A 25,655-nucleotide genomic window follows, 5' to 3' on the forward strand; every position below is an offset into this window, starting at 1 on the left:
GATCATTTTTGGAAACCTATTTCAGACATCAGAACGGGAGGATTGGCAGCTGGGCAACTCCAACCAAATATAACATCAAGATCTCACAGTCACTCAATTCATTAGGATCTAAATATCACAAACTGTCAATGTGTTTGCCTGTTCTGACTGTGGGAAGAGATTTCAAACATCAGTGTGACTGGAAAAGCCCCGACACACACACACACACCAGAGTGGGAGTGTTCCAGTGAACTGACTGTGGAAAGAGCTTTAACCAGTTACACAGCCTGAAAAATCATCTTGTTTCCTCTTGTGGGAGAGTCTAGCACGACAGGGCATAATCTAAGAGTGAGGGGTCTCAAATTTAGGACAGAAATGAGGAGATATTCTTCCATCAGAGGGTAGTGAATCTGTGGAATTCTTCAGCTGGCATTCTATCTCTGCAGTTTACCATAAATAGGCAGAGGTGAAGTTGGCTTTACCTGGATGGGCCGCTTGGTGGCGCAGTGGCTCTTTCACTGAGCCTTTCAAGTTCACTGAACTTTCAAGTTCAGACACATCCCAGACAGGACTGGTGAGGAATATCTGTTTGGGAAAGGGGAGACAACTGTATAATCGGGGAAAAAGATCAGTGCCGATGGACCTGAGAGAAATGAGTTCAGCAAAGTCTTACTTTCTTCATTTTTCATTCAATATTAATTAAAATTTCTGAGAAAATATTACACAAAAGTTTATTTTGATGTTTACAAAAGAGAACATAGCGATTGAGGGTCACAGTGAGAACAGAACACATGCCCTCTGAGCTGCCAAATGTGTGTACAACTGTAACAGGCACAAGAGAGAACAGGAGCTCAACATAAAGGGAAGGCAACAGTTATATAAGGAACAAGATAAGTTACTTATTTAGACGTGACATTGAGGGAAATTATTAGCTACAATTATAATACAATTATGTCTCGTACATTTCAAACTGAAAGCAGAAATACTGTCCATGATTGTCTCAGTTACAGATGCAGAATAATAAACTGAGAGAATTTTACTGTTAGAGTCACCAAGAGGAGATATTGTATTTCTGTCACACACAGATCATAATAAACAGCTGAGGAAAATCTACAGCGTCTGAACGTCAACCGATCACTTGATCTGTAAAACAGAGATAAAATGATGAAGCAGATGTTTATGATCTGGGACATTGATGTTAGAGTTTTTAATCAATCAAGCATTTATGGTTTTTAAAACGCTTCTGCCGGTTTGCAGGGTGAGTGGATTGAATCTTCTCACCTTCACCAGAGTGACTGCAGTGCTGTAGGACATGCTCAGGACGAACAGTGTGATGAATGTGGAAGCGGTTGTCCAGATGTTCCCGTTATCATCCTCATCGTCTTCAGTCCAGGTGTGGTCTGTGGTATCTACGAGGATAGAGCCCAATAAATATATTAAGTTGTTTATTAATCCAGGATATATTGTTAATATTCTCATTTAATTTTCTTTATCTGATCATTCATTCTCTAATATATTTTTCATTGCATAGCTACTGTAGAGTTCGTGACACTCACCAACCGATCTCTGTAACTTTCTTTTTCCAATTTAGGGGCAGTTTAGCGTGGCCAATCCACCTACCCTGTACATCATTGGATTGTGGAGGTCAAACCCACGGACACGGACAGTCATCCAGGACCAAGATCGAACCCAGGTCCTCGGCGCCGTGAGGCTGCAGTGCTAACCACTGCGCCACCATGCCGCCCCTTGCCTGACATTTGTATTTGTTCTTTAGCATTTGTGTCTGTGTGGATGGGGATCTCATGTTTTGCTTCTTTTGCCTGTCCAGATGTATGTAAAATGCCATTGTGTGTATTCATGTGCCAATGAGTACTGATCTGTGTATTTGTGTGTCAGCGCCTGTATGTACACTTTGTTTATCTTCTATCAATGTGGAGATATGAGTGTGTTATTTATTTTTTTCATAAATTTAGTGTACACAATTCATTTTTTTTCCAATTAAGAGGCAATGTAGCGTGTCCAATCCACCTAGCCTGCACACATTTTGGGTTGTGGGGGCAAAACCCACGCAAACACGGGTAGAATGTGCAAACTCCACACGGACAGTGACGCAGAGCTGGGATCGAACCTGTAACTTTGGCGACATGAGGCATCAGGGAGAATCCACTGCGCTTCTGTGCTGCCTTAATATGAGTCTGTTATTGTGTATGCTTATGTGTTGAAGTCTATGTTTATATATTAATGCCTGGGTTAATATGTGTTTGTACTTTCCTGCCTAGTAATATGTGTTATTGTGGCCTTTTGCGTACATCATGCATGCCAGTGTCTTAATGTTTGTGACTGGATAAGCGCATTTGTGCTTGTATATGCGTGTGCATATATATGTGTGTGTGTTTTATCATAGAATTATCATCATAGAATCCCTACAGTGCAGAATGAGGCCGTTCGGCTCATCGAGTCTGCAGCGACCCTGTGAAAGAGCACCCTACCGAGGTGCACGCTCCCGCCCCACCCTCATAACTTCATAACCTCACTTAACCTTTTGGATACTAAGGGGCAATGGAGCATGGCCAATCCACCTACCCTGCTCATCATTGGACTGTGGGAGGAAACGGGAGCACCCGGAGGAAACCGATGCAGACACAGGAGAACGTGCAAATTCCACACAGGCAGTCACCCAAGGCTGGAATTGAACCCGGCCTTTGGCACTGGGAGACAGTAGTGCTGTGTATGCATTGATGAAAAAAAAGGAAAATCACTTATTGTCACGAATAGGCTTCAAATGAAGTTACTGTGAAAAACCCCTAGTCGCCACATTCCGGCGCCTGTTCGGGGAGGCTATTACAGGAATCGAACCGTGCTGTTGGCCTGCTTGGTCTGCTTTCAAAGCCAGCAATTTTGCTCTGTGCTAAATGATGGTTGTTTATAGCTATGTATTACTTGTGTATTGATGTCTCCATGTGCACTAATGTATATTTGTGTTAACATGTGTACGAGTCTGCTGACATATATCTACATGTACCCATAATTGTGGTAATGTGGATTATTGTCTCTGTCCTTAATTCTATACTTCTGTCATCGTGAAATTGTGCGATTGGTTACATTTGTGTTTCATATTCTGATGTTAGTCTACTTGTCTGGTTTTATATGTTTGCATTTGCATCTTTGTGTATCTGTGTGGACATGTGGGTGTATGCGTATGTTTGTGTACGCTTGTGTGCAATGCAAATGCAAATCCGGGGAGGCTGGTACGGTTATCGAACCATCCTGCTTGGTCTGCTTTAAAAGCCAGCGATTCAGCCCAGTGAGCTAAACCAGCCCCTTGTGTGCCTGATTGCGTACGTATATTAGTGTCTGTATGTGTCAATGTGTCTGTGTGAGTATAAACGTGTGCTTTTTTTGTCTTTTTGTGCATGTTTGTGCATTTCTGTACACGTTCACGTGCGTTCTTGTGTCAATATATGTTTGGTTTGTTGTGCCGGGTGTATGTTTTGTGTGTGTGTGTGTATGTGTGTGTTTGTGTCCATGTGTGCATGTGTATATGTCTGTGGGGAAGGGGGTGTATGTATGTGTCGTGTTTAAGTCTGTTTAACTGTGTGTTTGCGTATTTGTATCAGCTGCCTGTAGCTTTGCCAGTTGTGGGTATTATTGATAGCCATGGCGCATATGTTGAACTTTGTGCTTATAAGTGTGTTTTCTGTGAGTTGCAAGGTGACATCAGGTGACCGAATGCAAAAATACAAGGAGGTGCCTCAGGAGAGAACATTGAAAACCCAGGGAGAATTCCATCACCAGTCTGGATTTGGATTATGGGGAATCAGTTTTAGCATACGGATAAGAGGAACTAGAGTGCTAACAAAAAGTAAAATTCTGTTGCATAAATAGATATTTAAAGAACATCTTTATCATGATGGTCTTTTCACATCTTCAGGCAGTAAACTACAAGCCGACTTGTAATGTCAGTGACAGAATCCTCAGAGTATAGACCCGTCCGCTCTCAAACTCGCTGCTTGGGGATTGGGAGGACAGTGAGTTAATCATCTCTGGATAAAAACAAATTCCTGCGGATGCTGGAATCTGCTGAGATTTTCCAGCATTTTCTCTTTGGAGTGAATAATCTCCCTCTCTCTGGTCAGCTGAACAAATTCTCTTTGGGTTTCCACCTGCTGAGGAGGTGGAGATACAGAGAGTCCACTCATCACCTTCCTCCACTTTTCCTCGGGAACGTGGAGGTGAAATGGGTTAATATTGCCCCTCCCCTCTCTGTTGTTGAAGTGGGGGTACAGTGGGTTAACGAATGCCCCTCCCCCTCTCTGTTGTTGAACTGGAGGTACAATGGATTAACTAATGCCCCTCCCCTCTCTGTTCGGGATGTGGGGGTACAGTGGATTGACTAATGCCCCTCCTCTTCTCTGTTTGGAACGTGGGGGTACAGTGGGTTAACTAATGCCCCTCCCCCTCCCTTCTCTCTTCGGGACGTGCGGGCACAGTGGATTAACTAATGCCCCTCCCCCTCTCTGTTCGGGATGTGGGTGAACAGTGGATTAAGTGATGCCCCTCCCCTCTCTGTTGTTGAAGTGGGGGTACAGTTATTTAACTAATGCCCCTCCCCCCCTCTCTGTTGGGGAAGTGTGGTACACTGTGTTAACAAACTCCCCTCCTTTATATGGTGTATATGTGGGGATAAGTGTATTAAATACTGCACTCCCCACGCATTGGTGTGGAAGTGGGGTTACAGTGGGTTAACTAATATCCCTTCCTCTTTGTTAGGGAGTTGCGGTGCAGGGCATTTACGAATGCCTCTTCCCCTCTCTTTTTTGGGTAAATGTGGACAGAGTGGATTAACTGATGCCCCTCCCCTCTCTCTTTTGGGGAAGTGGGGGTACAGTGAATTAACTAATGCCCCTGCCCTCTCTGTTGTTGAAGTGGGGTACCGCGGATTAAATAATTCCCCTCCTCTCTTTTCAGGAAGTGAGCACACAGAGGATAAAGGAAAGCCCCTTCTCCTCTCTCTATTGGGAAAGTAGGGGTACAGTGGATTAACTAAAGGCCCTCCCAATCTCTTTGTTGTGGAAGTGGGGGTACAGTGTCTGAACTAAAGACCCTCCTCCTCTCTCTGTGGGGAGAGTGGGGGTACAGTGCATTAACTAAAGATCCTCCTCCTCTCTCTGTGGGGAGAGTGGGGATACAGGGCATTAACTATAGATCCTCCTCCTCTCTCTGTGGGGAGAGTGGGGGTACAGTGCATTAACTAAAGATCCTCCTCCTCTCTCTGTGGGGAGAGTGGGGGTACAGGGCATTAACTAAAGATCCTCCTCCTCTCTCTGTGGGGAGAGTGGGGGTACAGTGCATTAACTAAAGATCCTCCTCCTCTCTCTGTGGGGAGAGTGGGGGTACGGTGGATTAACAAAAGACCCTCCTCCTCTCTCTGTGGGGAGAGTGGGGGTACAGTGCATTAACTAAAGACCCTCTGCCTCTCTCTGTGTGGAGAGTGGGGGTACAGTGCATTAACTAAAGGCACTCCGCCTATCTCTTTCCAGGGGAAGTGGGTGTACAGTGTGATAACTGATGCCCCTCCCAATCTCATTTTTTGTGGAAGTCGGGTACTGGGGATTAAATAAAGACCCTCCGCCTCTCTCTCTTTTGAGGAAGTGAGCACATAGAGGATAAAGGAATGCCCCTCCTCCTCTCTCTGTTGGGAAAGTAGGGGTGCAGTGGATTAACTATGGGCCCTCCCAATCTCTTTGTTGTGGAAGTGGGGGATGGTGGATTAACTAAAGGAGCTCCGCCTCTCTGTGTGGGGAGAGTGGGGTTACAGTGGGTTAACTAAGGACCCTCTGCCTCTATCTGTGGGGAGAGTGGGGGTACGGTGGATTAACTAAAGGCCCTCCGCATCTATCTGTGGGGAGAGTGGGGATACAGTGAATGAACAAACTGGATTCCGCCTATCTCTTTCTTGGGGAAGTGATGTAGTGGATTAACGAAAGGCCCTCCCACTCTCTTTTTGTGGAAGTGGGGGTACAGTGGATTACCTAAAGGCCCTCCGCCTCTGTTGGGAAAGTGTGGGTACAGTGGGTTAATCATTTCCCTTTCCCCTCTCTTTGATGGGGAATTGTTGGTCCATGTTTCTGTGTGAACCTCAATTCTGTTCCCAGTGGGTGTGATGCAGTAACTTAAAGCTGACATTAATTTTAAAGGGATGGACAATGGGAGAAGCAGGAACACCGAGATCTAAATGTGATGGGTTTGTTTGTCTGAAATGGGAAATTGTCCGATTTCTCCTCAGCGGGAGGAAAGTCAATGAAGATATTTTGCTGAATCCTGGAATGAATGAGTTTTACTCTGTCTCTAACCCAGGGTGTATCTGAGCTGGGAGCACTGATTGTATCAGACTTGGGGCCGAGACCTGTAGAAATCCGGGTCTCATTGAACAGATCTAATATCAGCAAAGTGGAAGCGACATTAATTAAGTGGCTGTACATTTAAATCACAACTGGAGGGAAAATAACTTTATTATTTTTATTTTATTTCAAAATATAACCAATCGATTCTCATTGACATGAATTAACGGTATCCATCAGAGCGAGGGAAATGTTCACAAAACTGGGTTTACCGCTGGATTTATCAACCGTTCTGTTGATGATCTTCAAGGGGATGGCTTCATGTCCCACCACACAGGAGTAAGAAGCGCCGCTGGCCCACTCCTTCGCTGCAATGGATAACAGGCTGTACATGAAGAAGGAGCTATTGCCGTTCTCCGCCATCACCTCGGTGTTCTTGTAGTTCCCGGGATTCACCGGCTTGTCATTGACGGTCCACTTGACGAAGATCTCTCGGGGGGAGAAACCTCTCACTAAGCAGCTGAGGGAGACGAATCTCTGAGCGGAGACGTCTTCAGCCGAGGGCAGGAGGACAGAGACAGACGGTTCCCGTGGATTGGGATCTGCAGAAAATGTACAATAAATGTCAATAAAATGGGGAATTCCGGAGACAATGGAACCGCGGGTTAGATATGAGAGAAATGTGTTTTGTGTTGGATTTTAAAGGTTTCCATTTTCCACTTTGGGATCTGTCCGGTTTCCCAGCTCGGAGCAGAGGTGGACACAACCTTTTCCCTGAGAATTTACGGATATTGGATTCGAAAGTTTCAGAAAGTGTACAGCAAGGAAACAGGCCATTCGGCCCAACTGTTCTGCGCTGGTGTATAAACTCCACACCAGGCTCCTCCCACCTTACTCCCAGAGGATTGGAAAACTGCCTTATTCAAAAGGGGAGGGAGTCAAAATCAGGTAACTATTAGGCCAGCGACCTTAACATCTGTCCGTGGAAAACGGTTCGAGTCCATTATAACAGATCCAATAGCTGAGCATTTCGAAATACATAACATAATCAAACAGAGTCAGCACGGCTTCATGAAGGGTAACTCATGCCTGAAAACTTTATTGCCCTTATTCGAGGTGATAACGCGAAGGCTAGAGAGGGGGAGGGGTGGGGGGCAATAGATGTAATATACATGAATTTCAAAACTGTGTTTAATAAATGAATGTACTATTCCCATGTTTACAGATGGCAAAAATAGGTAGAAAGGCAAGTGGCGAGGATTACAGAAAATCCACAGAGGGACAGAGAATGTGAGGTTACACACTTTGGGAGGAGGAAGAACATAGCGGAATATTATTTAGCTGGAGAAAGACTGGAGAAAGCTGAAGTAACGGGGGAATTGGGGGTCCTCGTGCAGAAACCACAAAAAGCAAATTCTGCAGGTAATATGGAGACAAATTGAATGTTGACATTTATTTCAAAGGGAATAGAATATAAACATGGGGCAGTCTGGCTAAAACTATACAAGGCATTCCCGTACCGGACTCCACGAACAGGCGCCGCAATGTGGCGACTAGGGGCTTTTCACAGTAACTTCATTGAAGCCTACTTGCGACAGTAAGCGATTATTATTATTTAGTTAGACTACACCTGATACACTTTGAATAGTTTTGTTGCCCTTATCTGAGGAAGACAGATTGGTTTTGAAGGCAGTCCAGAGAAGGATCATGAGGTTGATCCCGAGTATGGAGGCATTTTCTTATGAGCTGAGGGTAACTTTGCTGGTTTGTACTTCTTGGAGTTCAGAGGAATAAAGCGACCTAATTGAGACAAGATTCTCGGGGAGTTTCTTTGTATAGACGCTGAGAGGTTGTTTACCCCTGTGGGAGCGTCTCGGAGCAGTGCAGGATCACAAAGTGAGGGTTCGCCCATTTCAGACAGAGATGAGCAGGAATTTCCTCTCTCAGAGGGTAGTGAAGCTGTGGAGTTATTTAACGCAGGGGGGCTGTAGATTCTGGGTCGGCGAGTACGTTCAAGGTTGAGGGAGACATATTCTAAATCAGTCAAGGCGTCAAGGGATATGGGGATAAGGCTGGAAAGAGGAGTTGAAGATAATCACAGCAGATCAGTCATGACCTCACTGAAGGCTGGACCAGTGTTGATGGGCCCAATGGGTTACATCTGCGCCTAAGTCCTGTGGACTATGGTCTCGCTCCATCTAAACTCAACATCGCTGTTTTCAATTCATTGTTCATTCGTCTGCATATCAATTTCCCCCTTAAACTCTAAGGGCCCAGAGTATTTAGTTAGTGGAATTACCAATCAGAATGGACCATAAATACACTGAATGCTAAATACTGACCGCTGCACTGACACTAGAAATAGACACAATGACTGACTTATTGCTTCAGTCTCACCGCTCACCTATTTTTTTGTGGATTGAAATTCTTAAAGGAGTTGGCAGGTCCTGATGGCTCGCCACACAGTTAAACACAGCCCCACTCAGCCACGCTTGTGTCGAGATGTTTAATTTGCTGAGCACGCTCTCAATATCTGCCCCAGGCTCGTCTGCAATCTCTGATTTCAGCGGCTTCTTCGCTTCACTCCAGGACACGTTGACTCCATAAGGACCATTCGAAATGACGCAGGTTAAGGTTACAGTCGCCTCCAGTAAGACCTGTTCTATTGGCGGTGGCAGTATTGTTACTGAGGCAACAGTGCAAGCGTAAGGATCTGTGAATGAAAACATGAAAATTAACCCACGTTTCATCTTCAGAATCAGGACAGCAGGATTCAGCCTTCACTCTCTAATTGGGAATAAAGCAACTTCAAAATATCAACCCCGACAGACCGCCTTTAATCTTCGATATACAATAGAAAACCAGCGTGTTCTGTGAAAACTATTAAGGAATCATAGATCACTACAGTGCAGAAGAGGACCATTCGGCCCATGGAGTCTGCACCGACCCGCGAAAGAGCACTCTACCTAGGACAATTCCCCCACCCTATCCCTGTAGCCTCACAACCCCACCTAATCATTGGACGTTCAGCGTTAATTTAGCATGACCAATTCACCTAACCTGCACATATTTGCCTGCGGGAGGAAACCAAAGCACCTGGAGGAACCCCGTGCAGAGACGGGGAGAAGGTGTAAACTCCACACAGTCACCCGCCGTCAGTATTGAACCGGGTCCCAGGCACGGTGAGGCCTCAGTGCTAACCACTATTGTGAAAATCGTTTAGCCCCGGTATCATTTTAATGAATCAGTATTGCAGCATTCCCAATGCGATTTATAATTCCTGATCTCTGGAGCGCAGTCATGAATGCTCATTTATAAATAGGTTGGATGAACTTTCCAACACTTTCACCCGAAACAATAAAGGTTTCATGCCACCCACTGCCTCTGAAATATGATCAGCTGTTTCGGAATAAAGCTAATATCAATTCCACCTCACTCACTAAATGATTTCAAAGTAGTGGAAACATTCTTTGCTGTTCTGGTAATATCCTGAATGGTGAGCAACCCTAATGCAGCCCTTACATCAGAATGAAACACAAACTACATGGCAGTAAATTAGAAGTTATTATGTGCTTTGTACAAACTTCAGTACATTCCTGATTTGGATTAACATCAGAATGCAGGATAATTTATTGTTTCCTCTGTTTAGATCTCTTACCAGACGCGGTGATGTTGTGATTTTGGGTGACCTCTTGATGAGTGACCTGGCAGGTAAAGACCGCTTTGCTGAACCATTCCCCAGCGGAGACTGTCAGCCGACTGCTCGCCGAGAAGTTCCCGTTCACTTCACAGGCGGGAGAGGTGACAATTCCTGAACTCATGGGTTGTCCATTCTTCAGCCACTTCACCGTGATTGAATTTGGCTGGAAATCGTTAATTGAACAGACGATGGTTGCAAATTTCTGTCTTGTGATTTCTTCACTGGAACTCACGGTGAGGAGAACATTTGGAGCATAAATTCTGGGACCTTCAAGAAACACAATTAGATATTTCGTGCAGAAGAAATTGATAAACAAAATGAGTTCATATACTTAAAAAAATGTTTGTGGTCAATAGACACTAAGCTGGATTTTCCAGGGATCAGGAATTTGCCGAGTATTACAAATGAGTTCTATCCAAGACCCTATACAAGGTCATCATAGGTTTTCTATTTCTCACAGGTTCCACAACACTTACATTCCATTCCAATGCTCTTGTCTGAGACGCTGTGTTGAACCTCACAGTTGATTTTGCTGCATTCCCCCTCTGACTCGGTGATGGTTAACTGGCTGCTCAGGGTGTAGGTTCCCTTCTTGGTTTTTACTGATGGGTATTTCTTAACTCCAGTGGTGATCAGCTGCCCATCTTTCTTCCAGGTAAGGCTGGTGATTTCTGGGGAGTAGTCCATCGCCAAACAGCCGAAGGTCACGGAGCCGTGGGTGTTGTGTTGCTGACAGGAGGAGACCAGGCTGTAGAGAGTGGGCGGAGTCGGTGTCACTGGGGGAGAATGGCCCATTCAACAAGTTAGACTCTGGTATTTGTAATTTATAAGTAACCAAGCATTTCATAATTTGACTAGAACTATGATTTTATCCTAACATTTACCGATTAAATCCCACATCCACATTGAATCTTCTGTCAGTTCTATCGTTCGGAATCACTACTTTTTGTCCCTTCTTCAGAAACTCACCTCTTTCTCCGTCTCCATCCAAAAAAGCACATTTTGATGTAATCTGAATGGTGTAACTTTCATTGAATTGAAAGAGAGGAGCAGAGAGTTTTCTCCATTATTTCAGCCACCATGTAATATAAAATGCAAATGAGGCCATAGTCCCGGAGACTGTTCTTTCCCTTTGAGAACTGACTGTGGTGATTTAACTTGAGGGTCACCACACATCAAGCGAGGGGCAAGGTTGAGAATGGGGGTCTTCATGAATAACCTCAGCCGGTGCAGCAATTGAATCCGTGCTGTTGGGATCGCTCTTCGTCATGAACCAGCCGTCCAGCTAACTGAGCTGTGTACGTCACAATCCAGCTAACTGAGCTGTCTACGTCACAATCCAGCTAACTGAGCTGTGTACGTCACAATCGAGCTAACTGAGCTGTGTCCGTCACAATCCAGCTAACTGAGCTATGTCCGTCACAATCCAGCTAACTGAGCTGTGTACGTCACAATCCAGCTAACTGAGCTGTGTACGTCACAATCCAACTAACTGAGCTGTGTACGTCACAATCCAGCTAACAGCTGTGTACGTCACAGACCAGCTAACTGAGCTATGTACGTCACAATCCAGCTAACTGAGCTGTGTACGTCACAATCCAGCTAACTGAGCTGTGTCCGTCACAATCCAGCTAACAGCTGTGTACGTCACAATCCAGCCAACTGAACTGTGTACGTCACAATCCAGCTAACAGCTGTGTACGTCACAGACCAGCTAACTGAGCTGTGTACGTCACAATCCAGCTAACTGAGCTGTGTACGTCACAATCCAGCAAACAGCTGTGTACGTCACAATCCAGCTAACTGAGCTGTGTACGTCACAATCCAGCTAACTGAGCTGTGTACGTCACAATCCAGCTAACTGAGCTGTGTACGTCACAATCCAGCTAACTGAGCTGTGTACGTCACAATCCAACTAACTGAGCTGTGTACGTCACAATCCAGCTAACTGAGCTGTGTACGTCACAAACCAGCTAACTGAGCTGGGTACGTCACAATCCAGCTAACTGAGCTATGTACGTCACAAACCAGCTAACTGAGCTATGTACGTCACAATCCAGCTAACTGAGCTGTGTACGTCACAATCCATGTAACTGAGCTATGTACGTCATAAACCAGCTGACTGAGCTGTGTACGTCACAATCCAGCTCACTGAGCTGGGTACGTCAGAATCCAGCTAACTGAGCTGTGTACATCACAATCCAACTAACTGAGCCGTGTACGTCACAATCCAGCTAACTGAGCTGTGTACGTCACAATCCAGCTAACTGAGCTGTGTACGTCACAATCCAGCTAACTGAGCTGTGTACGTCACAATCCAGCTAACTGAGCTGTGTACGTCACAATCCAGCTAACTGAGCTGTGTACGTCACAATCCAGCTAACTGAGCTTTGTACGTCATAATCCAGCTAACTGAGCTGTGTACGTCACAATCCAGCTCATTGAGCTGTGTACGTCACAATCCAGCTAACTGAGCTGTGTACATTACAATCCAACTAACTGAGCCGTGTACGTCACAATCCAGCTAACTGAGCTGTGTACGTCACAATCCAGCTAACTGAGCTGTGTACGTCACAATCCAGCTAACTGAGCTGTGTACGTCACAATCCAGCTAACTGAGCTGTGTACGTCACAATCCATGTAACTGAGCTATGTACGTCATAAACCAGCTGACTGAGCTGTGTACGTCACAATCCAGCTCACTGAGCTGGGTACGTCAGAATCCAGCTAACTGAGCTGTGTACATCACAATCCAACTAACTGAGCCGTGTACGTCACAATCCAGCTAACTGAGCTGTGTACGTCACAATCCAGCTAACTGAGCTGTGTACGTCACAATCCAGCTAACTGAGCTGTGTACGTCACAATCCAGCTAACTGAGCTGTGTACGTCACAATCCAGCTAACTGAGCTGTGTACGTCACAATCCAGCTAACTGAGCTTTGTACGTCATAATCCAGCTAACTGAGCTGTGTACGTCACAATCCAGCTCATTGAGCTGTGTACGTCACAATCCAGCTAACTGAGCTGTGTACATTACAATCCAACTAACTGAGCCGTGTACGTCACAATCCAGCTAACTGAGCTGTGTACGTCACAATCCAGCTAACTGAGCTGTGTACGTCACAATCAATTTGTCTTACAAAGGATGTCTCTTCATTTGTATCATTGCAGTTTTGGGAAATTCCCTTTGTACAAACTGACTGATGCCCCCTCCTCTCTCCACCTCACTACCCCCACTCCCCAAACCAGAGAATAGTTGCTTTGCTTCAAAAACACCTTCCGAATGCACCTTTATATAATTACAATAAAACTCTACATTTGAGTAATTGCAACATTCTCTAATTTTAGGATCATGCACATTAACAGTGGGAGGCGACCATTCGGTCCGTCCAGCTTCCTCCCCATTCAGTAAGATCCTGGTTGTGCTGATCGTGGTGTTAACCCTACATTCTGCCTGCCACTGAGACCGGGCTGTCTGCAACCCCCCCCCCCCCCCCCCCACCCCGCCCCGCGCTCTCTGAGCGTTCCCCCATCTCTCTGCCGTCCCCGCTGGATTTCTGTACCTTCCTCCTGGTCCCTTCACTATTGTTTAGCTCTCTACTCTTTTCCACGGCTCTCTGCGCTTTCCTCCGCATCTCTGCACTTTGGGCTCTGAATTTTCTTCCTGCTCGTTGTGCTTTGCCCATGTCCGCTGCACATTCCCCAGTTCTTTGGGCTTTTCCCGGTTCCTGGCACTTTCCGCGGGCTTTTTGAACATTTCGCCAGGACTGTGAGCTTTACCCCGATTCTTATGGCTTATCGCCCACTCTATGGACTTTCGTCCGGCTCTATGCACTTGCGCCAGCTCTCTGTACCTTTCCCCGGTTCTCTGCTCCTTCCCCTGGCTCTCTGCCCCTTCCCCCGGTCCCCGGCTCTCTGCACTTTCCCCCGGCTCTCTGCGCCTTCCCCCGGCTCTCTGCGCCTTCCTCAGGCTCTCTGCACTCCGCCGGCTCTCTGCTCCTTCCCCCGGCTCTCTGCTCCTTCCCACGCCTCTCTGCACTCTCCCCCCGGCTCTCTGCGCCTTCCCCCGGCTCTCTGCACCGTCCCCGGCTCTCTGCTCCTTCCCCCGGCTCTCTATGCCTCCCCCCGGCTCTCTGCACTGTCCCCGGCTCTCTGCGCCTTCCCCTGGCTCCCTGCTCCTTTCTCCGGCTCTCCGCTCCTTCCCCCCGGCTCTCTGCTCCTCCCCCCGGCTCTCTACACTTTTCTCCTGCTCTCTGCACTTTCCTCCGGCTCTCTGCTCCTTCCCCGGCGCTCTGCTCCTTCCCCCGGCTCTCTGCTCCTTCCTCCGGCTCTCTGCTCCTTCCCCCGGCTCTCTACACTTTCCTCCGGCTCTCTACACTTTCCTCCGGCTCTCTGCACTTTCCTCCGGCTCTCTGCTCCTTCCCCGGCGCTCTGCTCCTTCCCCCGGCTCTCTGCCCCTTCCCCGGCTCTCTGCTCCTTCCCCGGCTCTCTGCACCTTCCCTCAGCTCTCTGCTCCTTCCCCCGGCTCTCTGCTGCTTCCCCGGCTCTCTGCGCCTTGCCCCGGCCCCCTGCACTCGCACCCCCACCCCTCGCACCCCTCCCCCTCCCTGCACTTCCCCTGGCTCCTTGCACTCCCACTACCCGTCCCCCGCCTTTCCCTTGCTCTCTCCACTTCCTTCCTTCCTCTGTCCTTTTCTACGGCTCTCTGCCCATTCCCCTGCATCTCTGCCCATTCCCCTGCATCTCTGCCATTTCACCTGCATCTCTGCCCATTCCCCTGCATCTCTGCCCTGTCCCCTGCATCTCTGCCCATTCCCCTGCATCTCTGTGCTTTCCTCCCAACTCTGCCTTTTCGCCGCCTCTTTGCTCTCATCCCCCGGCTCTCTGCTCCTTCCCCCGGCTCTCGGCACCTTCCCCCGGCTCTCTGCTCCTTCCCCCGGCTCTCGGCGCTTTCCCCCGGCTCTCCGCACTTTTCTCCGGCTCTCTACTCCTCCCCTCGGCTCTCGGCGCCTTCCCTCGGCTCTCGGCTCCTTCCCCCGACTCTCGGCTCATTCCTCCGTCTCTCTGCGCCTTCCCCCGGCGCTCGGCTCCTTCCCCCGGCTCTCCGCACTTTCCTCCGGCTCTCTGCTCCTCCCCCCGGCTCTCTGCCCCTTCCCCCGGCTCTCTCCTCCTCCGCTCGGCTCTCGGCGCCTTCCCCCGACTCTCTGCTCCTTCCCCCGACTCTCGGCTCATTCATCCGTCTCTCTGCGCCTTCCCCCGGCTCTCGGCTCCTTCCCCTGGCTCTCGGCTCCTTCCTCCGGCTCCTTCCCCCGGCTCTCGCCACTCCCGTGTTATGCAGACACATTCGGGCGCCACTGGACATCAGTTTCGCTCCAGTTCTCTATTCCTCTCGCTGCAGACGCTCCCTTGCCGATTTCCTGAGCATCAGTGAGAGAGGATGAGTGAGTAACTGAGTGAGGGTAGGAGAGTGAGTGTGTGTGAGTGAGTTGGCTGATTGAGGATGTCTGAGTGTTGATGAGTGGCAGATCAGGGTGAATGACTGAGTGAGGGTAAATGTGTGAGGGTATGTCACCGAGCACGAATGAGCCAGGATGGGTGAGGGAGAGTGAGTGAGACGCAGGGAATGAGTGCCGCTGGGTGAGTGAGGTTGTGTAGTGAGAGTCAATGAAGGTGAGTGAACGAGGTTGGGTGAATGAGGGTCGGTGAGTGAGGATGATTGAGTGAGGATGCATGAGTGAGTGCGGGTCAGTGAGGATGTAACTGTTGCTCAGTGAGTGAGGTGCGTTATTGAGAATTAGTGGGTGTGCGAGGGTGAGTGAGGTAGTGTGAGTGGCAGAGAATGAGTGTGGGTGGTGCGCGAGGGTGGGTGTGTGATGGTGGTTGAGTGAGTCAGGGTGAGTGAGGGGATGGGTGTGGGTAAATGAGGGTGTGTGAGGATGGGTGGGTGAGTGAGGGTGAGTGATAGTGGGTGACAGGTTGGGTGCGTCTGGTGAGGATGGCTCAATAAGGGTGTATGAGGGAATGTGAATGAGTGAGGGTGCGTAAGTGAGGAAGGGTAAGGATCTGTGAGTGAAGGTGTGTGAAAGAGGATGGGTGCGAGTGTGAGGGTGAATGAGTGAGGCTGGGTGAGTGAGTATGAATGAGTCATTGTAGATGTGTGAGGGAAGATTCGAGAGCGATGGTGGGTTGGAGGGTGAGTGAGTGAGTGTGGGCGAGTTAGGGTGGGTGGTGGTATTTGATTGAGGGGGGAGTGAATGTGTCGGTGAGGGTGGGTTACTGATTGAGGGTGTGTGGGTGTGTGAGTGTGGGTGAGTGATTCAGTGAGCGTGAGGGTGGGGAGTGAGTGAGGGTGGGTGGGTGAGGGTGTGTGAGAGTGGGTGAATGACGGTGTGTGAGGGTGGGTGAGTGACGGTGTGTGAGTCAGGGTGTGTGAGGGTGGCGGAGTAAGTGTGGGTGGGTGACTGAGTGAGGGTGAGAGCCTGAATGAGAGTGGGTGAGAATGAGTGACGATGGGCGTTAGTTTGAGGATGAGTGGGTGAGAGTGTGTGAGTGAGGGTGAACGAGTTAGGTTGGGCTTGAAAGGGTGAGTCAATCAGGCCGAGTGTTGCTGAATGAGGCTGGGTGAGTGTGTGTGTGAGGGTGAGTGAGTGTGTCAGGGAGGGTGGGTGAGTGAGAGTGTGTCAGGGAGGGTGGGTGAGTGAGTGTGTGTCAGGGAGGGTGGGTGAATGAGTGTCTGACAGGGAGGGTGGGGGTGAGTGCGTGTCAGGGAGGGTGGGTGAGTGAGTGTGTGTCAGGGAGGGTGGGTGAGTGAGAGTGTGTCAGGGAGGGTGGGTGAGTGAGTGTGTGTTAGCGAGGGTGAGTGAGTGTGTGTCAGGGAGGGTGGGTGAATGAGTGTCTGTCAGGGAGGGTGGGTGAGTGTGTGTCAGGGAGGGTGGATGAGTGAGTGTGTGTCAGGGAAGGTGGGTGAGTGAGTGTGTGTCAGGGAGGGTGGGTGAGTGAGAGTGTGTCAGGGAGGGTGGGTGAGTGAGAGTGTGTCAGGGAGGGTGAGTGAGTGTGAGTCTGTCAGGGAAGGTGGGTGAGTAAGGCTGTGTCAGGGAGGGTGGGTGAGAGTGTGTGTGTCAGGGCGGGGGTGGGTATGTGAGAATGTGTCACGGGGGTGAGAGTGTGTCAGGGAGGGTGAGTCAGTGAGTCTGTGTCAGGGAATGTGGGTCAGTGAGTGTGTCAGGGAGGGTGTGTGAGTGAGGGTGTGTCACCGAGGGTGGGTGAGTGAGAGTGAGTCAGGGAGTGTGGGTGAGTGAGTGTGTGTCAGGGAGGGTGGGTGAGTGAGTGTGTAACAGAGAGAGTGGGTGAGTGAGAGTGTGTCAGGGAGTGTGGGTGAGTGAGAGTGTGGCAGGAAGGGTGGGTGAGTGTGTGTGTGTCAGGGAGGGTGGGGGAGTGAGGGGGAGGATGGGGGAGTGAGATTGTGTCAGGGAGGGTGGTTGAGTGTGTGTGTGTCAGGGAGGGTGGGTGAGTGAGGGGGAGGATGGGGGAGTGAGAGTGTGTCAGGGAGGGTGTGTGAGTGAGGGGGAGGATGGGGGAGTGAGAGTGTGTCAGGGAGAGTGGGTGAGTGAGGGTGTCAGGGAGTGTGGGTGAGTGAAATTGTATCAGGGAGGGTGGGTGAGAGTGTGTGTGTCGTGGAGGATGGGTGAGTGAGAGTGTGTCACGGAGGGTGGGTGAGTGTGTGTGTGTCAGGGAGGGTAGGTGAGAGAGTGTGTGTCAGGCAGGGTGGGTGAGAGAGTGTGTCAGGGAGGGTGGGTGAGAGAGTGTGTGTCAGGGAGGGTGGGTGAGTGAGAGTCTGTCAGGGAGGGTGGGTGAGTGAGTGTGTGTCAGGGAGGATGGGTGAGTGTGTGTGTGTCAGGGAGGGTGGGTGAGTGAGAGTGTGTCACGGAGGGTGGGTGAGTGTGTGTGTGTGAGGGAGGGTAGGTGAGAGAGTGTGTGTCAGGTAGGGTGGGTGAGAGAGTGTGTCAGGGAGGGTGGGTGAGAGAGTGTGTGTCAGGGAGGGTGGGTGTGTGAGAGTCTGTCAGGGAGGGTGGGTGAGTGAGTTTGTGTCAGGGAGGGTGGGTGAGTGATGGTGGGTGAGTGAGAATGTGTCAGGGAGAGTGAGTGAGTGAGGGTCAGTGAGTGACCGTGTGTGTGAGGGTGTATGTGAGGGTGGTTGAGGAAAGGTTTGCCATTGAGGATGGGTGAGTGAGGGTCAATGAGTGATGGTGAGTGAGTGAGGGTAAGTGAATGATTGAAGACAGGTGAGAGTGAGTGAGTGAGTGAGCGTGGGTGAGTGACCATTCCCAGATGCTCCCAGCCCATCAGGACGATATTTCTCTGGATGATTTTCTGCTCAGGCTCAGCTTCCTGTTGCCTGTTGTCCACAGCCGAGCTGGGGGCTCCTCCATTCGGCTCCACCACCCCCACCTCCTCCATCTCTCTCCATCCATCCTGTCCTGATTCTCCACATTGATCAGCTTTCAGTAACACCGGCTTTGTAAAGTCAGACAGCAGTGTAGATCACTGGGCAGCTGCTTTAATGCCGATGTAATTTCATTTTCCACAAAAAAATTTAGGACTGGGACAATGATCATTCCTGCAACTTAATGGATTTTCATTTTGCAAATGGGATTTTTCTGTCATATTGTATCACGGACAGTGTTGTTGTGTTTATTCATTCTTGTGATGTAGACGTCTCTGGCTGGGCCAGCATTTATTTTCCATCCCTCATTGCCTTTGAGAAGGTGGTGAGCTTCCTTCTTTAACCATTGCAGTCCATGTGGTGTTTCCCCAAGTCAGTTACATACATGGTTTTGAACCAGCGGCACTGAAGGAACGGTGACATACTTTATAGTCATGATGCTGAGTGACTTGGAGTTCAGCTTCCAGTTGGTGATGTTCCGATGTGTCTGCTGTCCTTGTCCAGATGGCCGCTGTCATGGGTTTGGAAGGTGCTGCCTAAGGAGACATGATGAGTTTCTGCAGCGGATCTTTAGATGGTGGACAGGCTTTGGGGAGTCAGGAGATTAGTTTTTCACCGCAGGATTACTCACCTTTGATCTGTTCTTCTGGCCTCAAAATGTATATGACTCGTCCAGATCACTTTCTGGTCCATGTGAACCCCCAGGAGGTTTCGAGTGGGGATTCAATGATGGTAATGCCATTGAATGTCAAGGGGCAGTGGTTAGACCGTTCTTACTGGAGGTGGGCTTTGCCTTCGATTGGGTGACTTGACTGTTACTTACCACTTGTCAGCCAGAACCTGATGTAGTCTCCATGTTGCTTTATTTACACGTAGATTTATTCAGTGACTGCACAGTTGCAAATTGTGCTGAGCTTGGTGCAATCATCTGAGAACAACCCAGTTCAGACATTATGGTGAAAAGGTCATTGATGAATAAACTGAAGATGGTTTGTCCGAGGACACTGCCCTGAAGAAGTCTCGCAGTGATGTCCTGGAATTGAGATGATTAACCTCCAGCAATGGAATCCATCTACCTTGGTGCTGGTTATGACTCCAACCAGCGGAGATTGTTCTCCTGATTCCCATCCATTCATTCTTTGGTTGGGCTCCCCGATGCCACACGTTTAAATGATGCCGTGATTTGGCGGCCCTGTAGCACAGTGGTTAGCACTGTCGCTTCACAACACCAGGGATCCGGGTTCGATTCCCACTAGGGACATTGCCTGTGTGGAGTCTGCAGGTTCTCCCCGTGTCTACGTGGAATTCCTCCGGGTGCTCCGGTTTCCTCCCACAAGTCCTGAAAAACATCCTGGTAGATGGATTGGAGATTCTGAATTCTTCCCCGGTGTACCCGAACAGGCGCCAGAGTGTGGCATGTCGGGGATTTTCACAGTACCTTCATTGCAGTGTTAATGTGAGCCCACTTGTGACAATAATAAAGATTATTTTGTTTATTATTGATGCTAGATTCAGTCGCTCTCATCTGTGTATCTGAAAGTGTGTGCGTGTCTGAGTGTGTGTGAGAGAGAGGGAGAGTGTGGGTATGGGTCTGAGAACATGTGTTTGTGTCTATGTATGTGGCTGCATGCATGCGAGAGATGGATCAAGAGAGAGGGAGAGAGAGTATATGTGTGAGTGTGTGTATGTGTGAGAGTATCTCTGTGTGTCAGAGAATATCTGTGTGTGAGAGCGCCATTGTGTGTATTTGTGCGAGCGAGAGGATGTGTGTGTGTGAGGGAGCAAAATAGTGTCCACAGGAGAGAGACTGTATGCGCAAAACTGTGTTTGAGATAGCATGTGTGCCAGACATCATGTGTGTGAGAGCGTGTGTGTGAGTGTGTGACAGAGCATATGTGTGAGAGCATGTGTGCAAGAGAGGATATGTGTGAGAGAGCATGTGTGAGAGAGCATGTGTGTGAGAGAAAGTGTGCACGAGACAGCATGTGTGCAAGAGAACATGTGTGAGAGAGCATGTGTGCGAGAGTGCATGAGTACCAGAGAGCATGTGTGTGAGAGAGTGTGTGTGCAAGGGAGAATGAGAGAGCATGGGTGTGTGAGAGAGTGAGTGAATGAGAGAGCATGTGAGTGAGAGGGCATGTGTGTGAGGGACCGTGTGTGCAAGAGAGCGTGAGTGTGAGAGATAAGTGTGTGAGAGAGCGTGTGTGTGAGAACACACGTGTGGGAGAGTACATGTGTGTGAGAGAGCATGTACGCAACAGAGCATGTGTGTGAGAAAGCATGTGCGTGAGAGAGCATGTGTGTCAGCGAACATGAGTGTGAGTGAGTGAGTGAGAGAGTGTGTGCGAGAGTGTGAGTATCAGAGCTCATGTGCATAAGAGAGCATGTATGAAAGAGAGGATATATGTGTGAGAGAGCAAGAGTACAAGAGAGCGTGTGTGTGTGAGAGGCCGTGTGTTTGAGAGAGTGTGTGTGTGAGAGAGCGTGTGTGTGAGAACACACGTGTGGGAGAGTACATGTGTGTGAGAGAGCATGTACGCAACAGAGCATGTGTGTGAGAAAGCATGTGCGTGAGAGAGCATGTGTGTCAGCGAACATGAGTGTGAGTGAGTGAGTGAGGGAGTGTGTGCAAGAGTGTGAGTATCAGAGCTCAGGTGCATAAGAGAGCATGTATGAAAGAGAGGATATATGTGTGAGAGAGCAGGAGTACAAGAGAGCATGTCTGTGCGAGAGGCCGTGTGTTTGAGAGAGTGTGTGTGTGAGAGAGCGTGTGTGTGAGCGTGAGAGAGTGTGCGTGCGAGAGACCATGCATGTCAGGGCGAGTGTGAGAGAGAGGGCGTATGCGTGAGAGAGTGTATGTGTGAGAGAGCGAATGTGTGAGAGAGCCTGTATGTGAGAGAGCATTTTGTGTGTGAGAGATGTGTCTGACAGAGCATGTGTGTGAACGAGCGTGTGTGCAAGAGATAATGTGTGCGAGAGTGCATGTGTGTGTATGTGTGTCTGCGAATGATTTTTAATGTGACTGAGATTGGTAAAGCGTGTAAGAGAGTGTGTGTGAGAGAGTGTGAGAGGGAGATTGCCTGTGAAAGAGAGAGAGGGATAATGTGCCTGTGCATGTGAGAGAGTGAGTGACAGTCTGTGTGAGGGAGAGTTGGACAGAGATAAAGTTGGTGACAGAGAGTATGTAAGAGACTGAGTGTGTGAGGCAGTGCGTGTGTGTGACTGTGTGTGTGTGAGAGAGAGACTGTGTGTTTGAGGAATAGTCCGGGTTTGTGGGAGAGAGGGAGTGTGTGAGGGAGAAACAGTGTGACGATGAGAGATTATTTAGTCTGTCAAATTTCATTCTGAAACACGGGGGAATGAATCATGCAAACTGCTCGATTCTAATTGATAAATGGTCAACTTACGACAATAACAAATCAATAACCTCTCTGAAATTAATTTCAAAACTCCCTTCGCCTTTCAGCTATTTCTCCTGTCTGTCTGAACTGGGCACAATGTATTATCACTGAGACAAATGTGAGGTTATCCATTTTGGTAGGAATAACAGCAAACGGGACTATTATTTAAACGATAAAATACTAAAGCATGCCGCTGTGCAGAGAGACTTGGGTGTGTTAGTGCATGAGTCACAGAAGGTTGGTTTACAGGTGCAACAGGTGATTAAGAAGGCAAATGGAATTTTGTCCTTCATTGATAGAGGGATGGAGTTTAAGACTAGGGAGGTTATGTTGCAATTGTATAAGGTGTTAGTGAGGCCACACCTGGAGTACTGTGTTCAGTTTTGGTCTCCTTACTTGAGAAAGGACGTACTGGCACTGGAGGGTGTGCAGAGGAGATTCACTAGGTTAATCCCAGAGCTGAAGGGGTTGGATTATGAGGAGAGGTTGAGTAGACTGGGACTGTACTCGTTGGAATTTAGAAGGATGAGGGGGGATCTTATAGAAACATTTAAAATTATGAAGGGAATAGATAGGATAGATGCGGGCAGGTTGTTTCCACTGGCGGGTGAAAGCAAAACTAGGGGACATAGCCTCAAAATAAGGGGAAGTAGATTTAGGACTCAGTTTAGGAGGAACTTATTCACCCAAAGAGTTGTGAATCTATGGAATTCCTTGCCCAGTGAAGCAGTTGAGGCTCCTTCATTACATGTTTTAAGGTAAAGATAGATAGTTTTTTGAAGAATAAAGGGATTAAGGGTTATGTTGTTCGGGCCGGAAAGTGGAGCTGAGTCCACAAAAGATCAGCCATGATCTCATTGAATGGCGGAGCAGGCTCGAGGGGCCAGATGGCCTACTCCTGCTCCTAGTTCTTATGTTCTTATGTTCTTATGTTCACATTGAATATAACAGATTGACGGGTGTTTAATGTCCGTGACAGAGATCCAGTGTTTGCCAAGAAATAAACAAACCAGGAAACATTCACATTGGAAACTGATGACCTGATTTGATGCAATTTTCTAATTAAATATAATCAATAAAGCAATCGAGGCGGGCCACCTCTTCAACCTGAGTAAATAAATGTATTGTTTTCTAAATTATTTTCAGTACAATTAAACATTCTCCAATAGCTTTGATATCGCACGCCAGTGTATTACTCTTGTAGGAGTTAATTTATGTTGAATTAGTTAGTACTAATGTCGCATTGCAAGTTATTGCCAATTGTCAATTAGTTGTCCTGTCTGCTGATTTGTACTCTATAACATAAATAATAAAAAATGGTTCTCTGTAATTCAAAACCTGTTGCTGCCTGAAATCTGCTAAATAATTTGGAGTTAATTAAATATTAAACTTCAAATTATCGGATGGAATAATTCAGACATGTGTAATATATCATCTGTTTCTTAAAGCGGTGCTCTCGAATTGATAAACTGTTGTTACTCGAAACTATATATCTAACAATAAAGTCCTTGTTAGTTTGTGATCAATAAAAGTGTTTCCGAGATTTAATCATTCAGGCAATTCGATTAACTTTATTCTTGAAAATATTGCTTAAAGAAAAATAGCATGACCGGAAAAGTTTATAGGCTGGGAATATTTTGTGATTATTTATGAAGCTGTTTTAATAATAACATACTGATTCTACAGCACTGTTCAGTTGCTCAAGACATATTTTAATTCTTTATTTCTCTGATTACGTTTTCAGTTACTTAAGTAGGAGTTTTATATTGCAGTTTGGCAATTTATGTATCCGGTTATTATATTAGTTATGTGCAGCAGCTCGTATATTATCTCTTCAGCGTCAGTTGTCGTTGTCTCTATTTTAATCATAAGGAGTTTCTCAGAGGTGGAAGTCGCTGAAAGTGAAGGAATTGTTCTTATGATTTTATCTAAATTGTAGAAATGTTCGTACTGCTCATTGCTGGAGACAGTAAAAGCTCGAAATTCAAAGAGATTAATTTAATTACAAAAGGAGAATATTAGCTGTGCAAAAAATAATAACATCCTGTCTCGCAGAGCTGTGCTGTACACAATATAACAATAAAACAAATTATACAATAGAAGAATGGATTATATCTGAGCCTCAAGCTTATTTCTTATTAAATCATAAATTGAACAAGAACATTTCTCCATCATTTTCTCATTATGTTTCAGTGATATAGAGGATCTGACTCAGTAGTTTTCATTAAGTGTTGCACTGATTAATGGTTTGCAGAGCACAGCAGAATGGTGGAAGGCGATTGATGATTAATGACATTAATATGATAACATATTTGGATAATATGGTTATAACATAGCATTATAATTATTTAAGTTATATTAATTTTACTCACTAATTTGAAAACGTTTTAATTAAATAGTTTCAGATTGCAGTAACGAATTGCGTTCTTAATGACGCCATGGTTTTGTTTAATCAGTTATCACCATGTTAAATTTAAAAATGTCTATCAAATCTTTAATTCCTTTCTTTATTTTCGAAACCTGCTGCGTTTACTCCCTACAATTGTATTTCAAGGAGATTAAAACACGCAAACCTTTTTACATTTAACCAGAAAACGTGTAACTGCTCAATGTCACCCAGTTTGAACAATGCAGAAACTACAGAGAAACAGAAAACCGCTTCACAAATTGTACTTATTCAAAGTCACCCGGACACAGTATCTCCTCAGCAGGAAAACCCCCAAATCATCGTAAGGGCTGAACCCGTTTCATTGAGAAACAGCTCAATTCTACATTCAACAGAATCAAACGTTACATTTCAAAAACATCTGAATATCGAATCTAGCAAACCAGTTCGCCACCAAATGTATGAATTATCAAACTAAATAGAAATACAAAACAACAGTAATATCACTGTGAGTATGTGGGGTATGTCCAAAATATTTTTGAAACTTTACCACATTTTATTCATATTGGACCATATTTCAAACGCATTTAAACAGTTGGAAGGAGAGATAAAGCTGCATCCATCAATCCCACCAAGGTGGGACACTGAAGAAAAGCCAGGCTGTGATTGCAGTAACAAATTATGTTTGGAAAGAGCATTTTAAACTGTGGCTTAGTTTAATCTGCAACCATCACTTTTAAAAAGCACTCTAAAATCCTGACTGTATTCTGCCTAAAATCGTGCAGCAGTTTCAAACACGTGTATTGTTTTCATTCAATTACAAAACATGGAACCGCTCAGTATCAACGAGTATAAAGAACATAGAAACGCCAGAACCGTTTCATAAACTTTACTTATTCAAAATCACCCAGACAGAATCTCCTGAGCAGAAAAACACCAAATTACATCACCGAGGGGCTGAAATTCGTCTCATGGAGAACCAGCTCAAATCTACAATTCAACAGAATCAAACAGCATTTCAAGAAAATCTCAGTCTAGAACCCACGAAATCCGCCTTTCAGCAAGTGAATGAACAATTAAAACACACAGAAATATGGAAGAATATCATCAGCATTGTCAATAAGCCTGAAGTGTTCAATAAATTGACATTGATGCTTCAGCATATTTTGTGAATATTGGGTCGATTTCTAACACTTGTACAGGAGGTGGTAAAACCTGCAGCCACCAGATGTCACTGAGATTAAACATTGCAGAAATACCAAACTGTTTACAGGCGTTAGGTATTTAAAGTACCCAGCCACACAGTATCACTCAAGTAAAACAGTTCATAAATAATGGAATGGTTCTTACCTGCAGTCACCGTCACTATGGTGCCTTGTCCCCAGTCGTCCATGGCGGCACAA

The 25,655-nt window shown here is 47.1% G+C and overlaps 1 gene segment (V, D, J or C); it reads right to left on the reverse strand.

Annotated features, from left to right (window-relative positions):
• Positions 1 to 693: 693 nt before the first annotated feature.
• Positions 694 to 25,655, reverse strand: LOC119959970. The segment is given in 7 exon segments: positions 694 to 1,122; positions 1,261 to 1,388; positions 6,593 to 6,922; positions 8,725 to 9,033; positions 9,979 to 10,287; positions 10,497 to 10,796; positions 25,603 to 25,655. Coding segments are annotated over 7 exon segments (1,428 nt in total).

The sequence above is a fragment of the Scyliorhinus canicula genome, unplaced genomic scaffold, assembly GCF_902713615.1.
Source record: "Scyliorhinus canicula unplaced genomic scaffold, sScyCan1.1, whole genome shotgun sequence".
Lineage (NCBI taxonomy): Eukaryota > Metazoa > Chordata > Chondrichthyes > Carcharhiniformes > Scyliorhinidae > Scyliorhinus > Scyliorhinus canicula.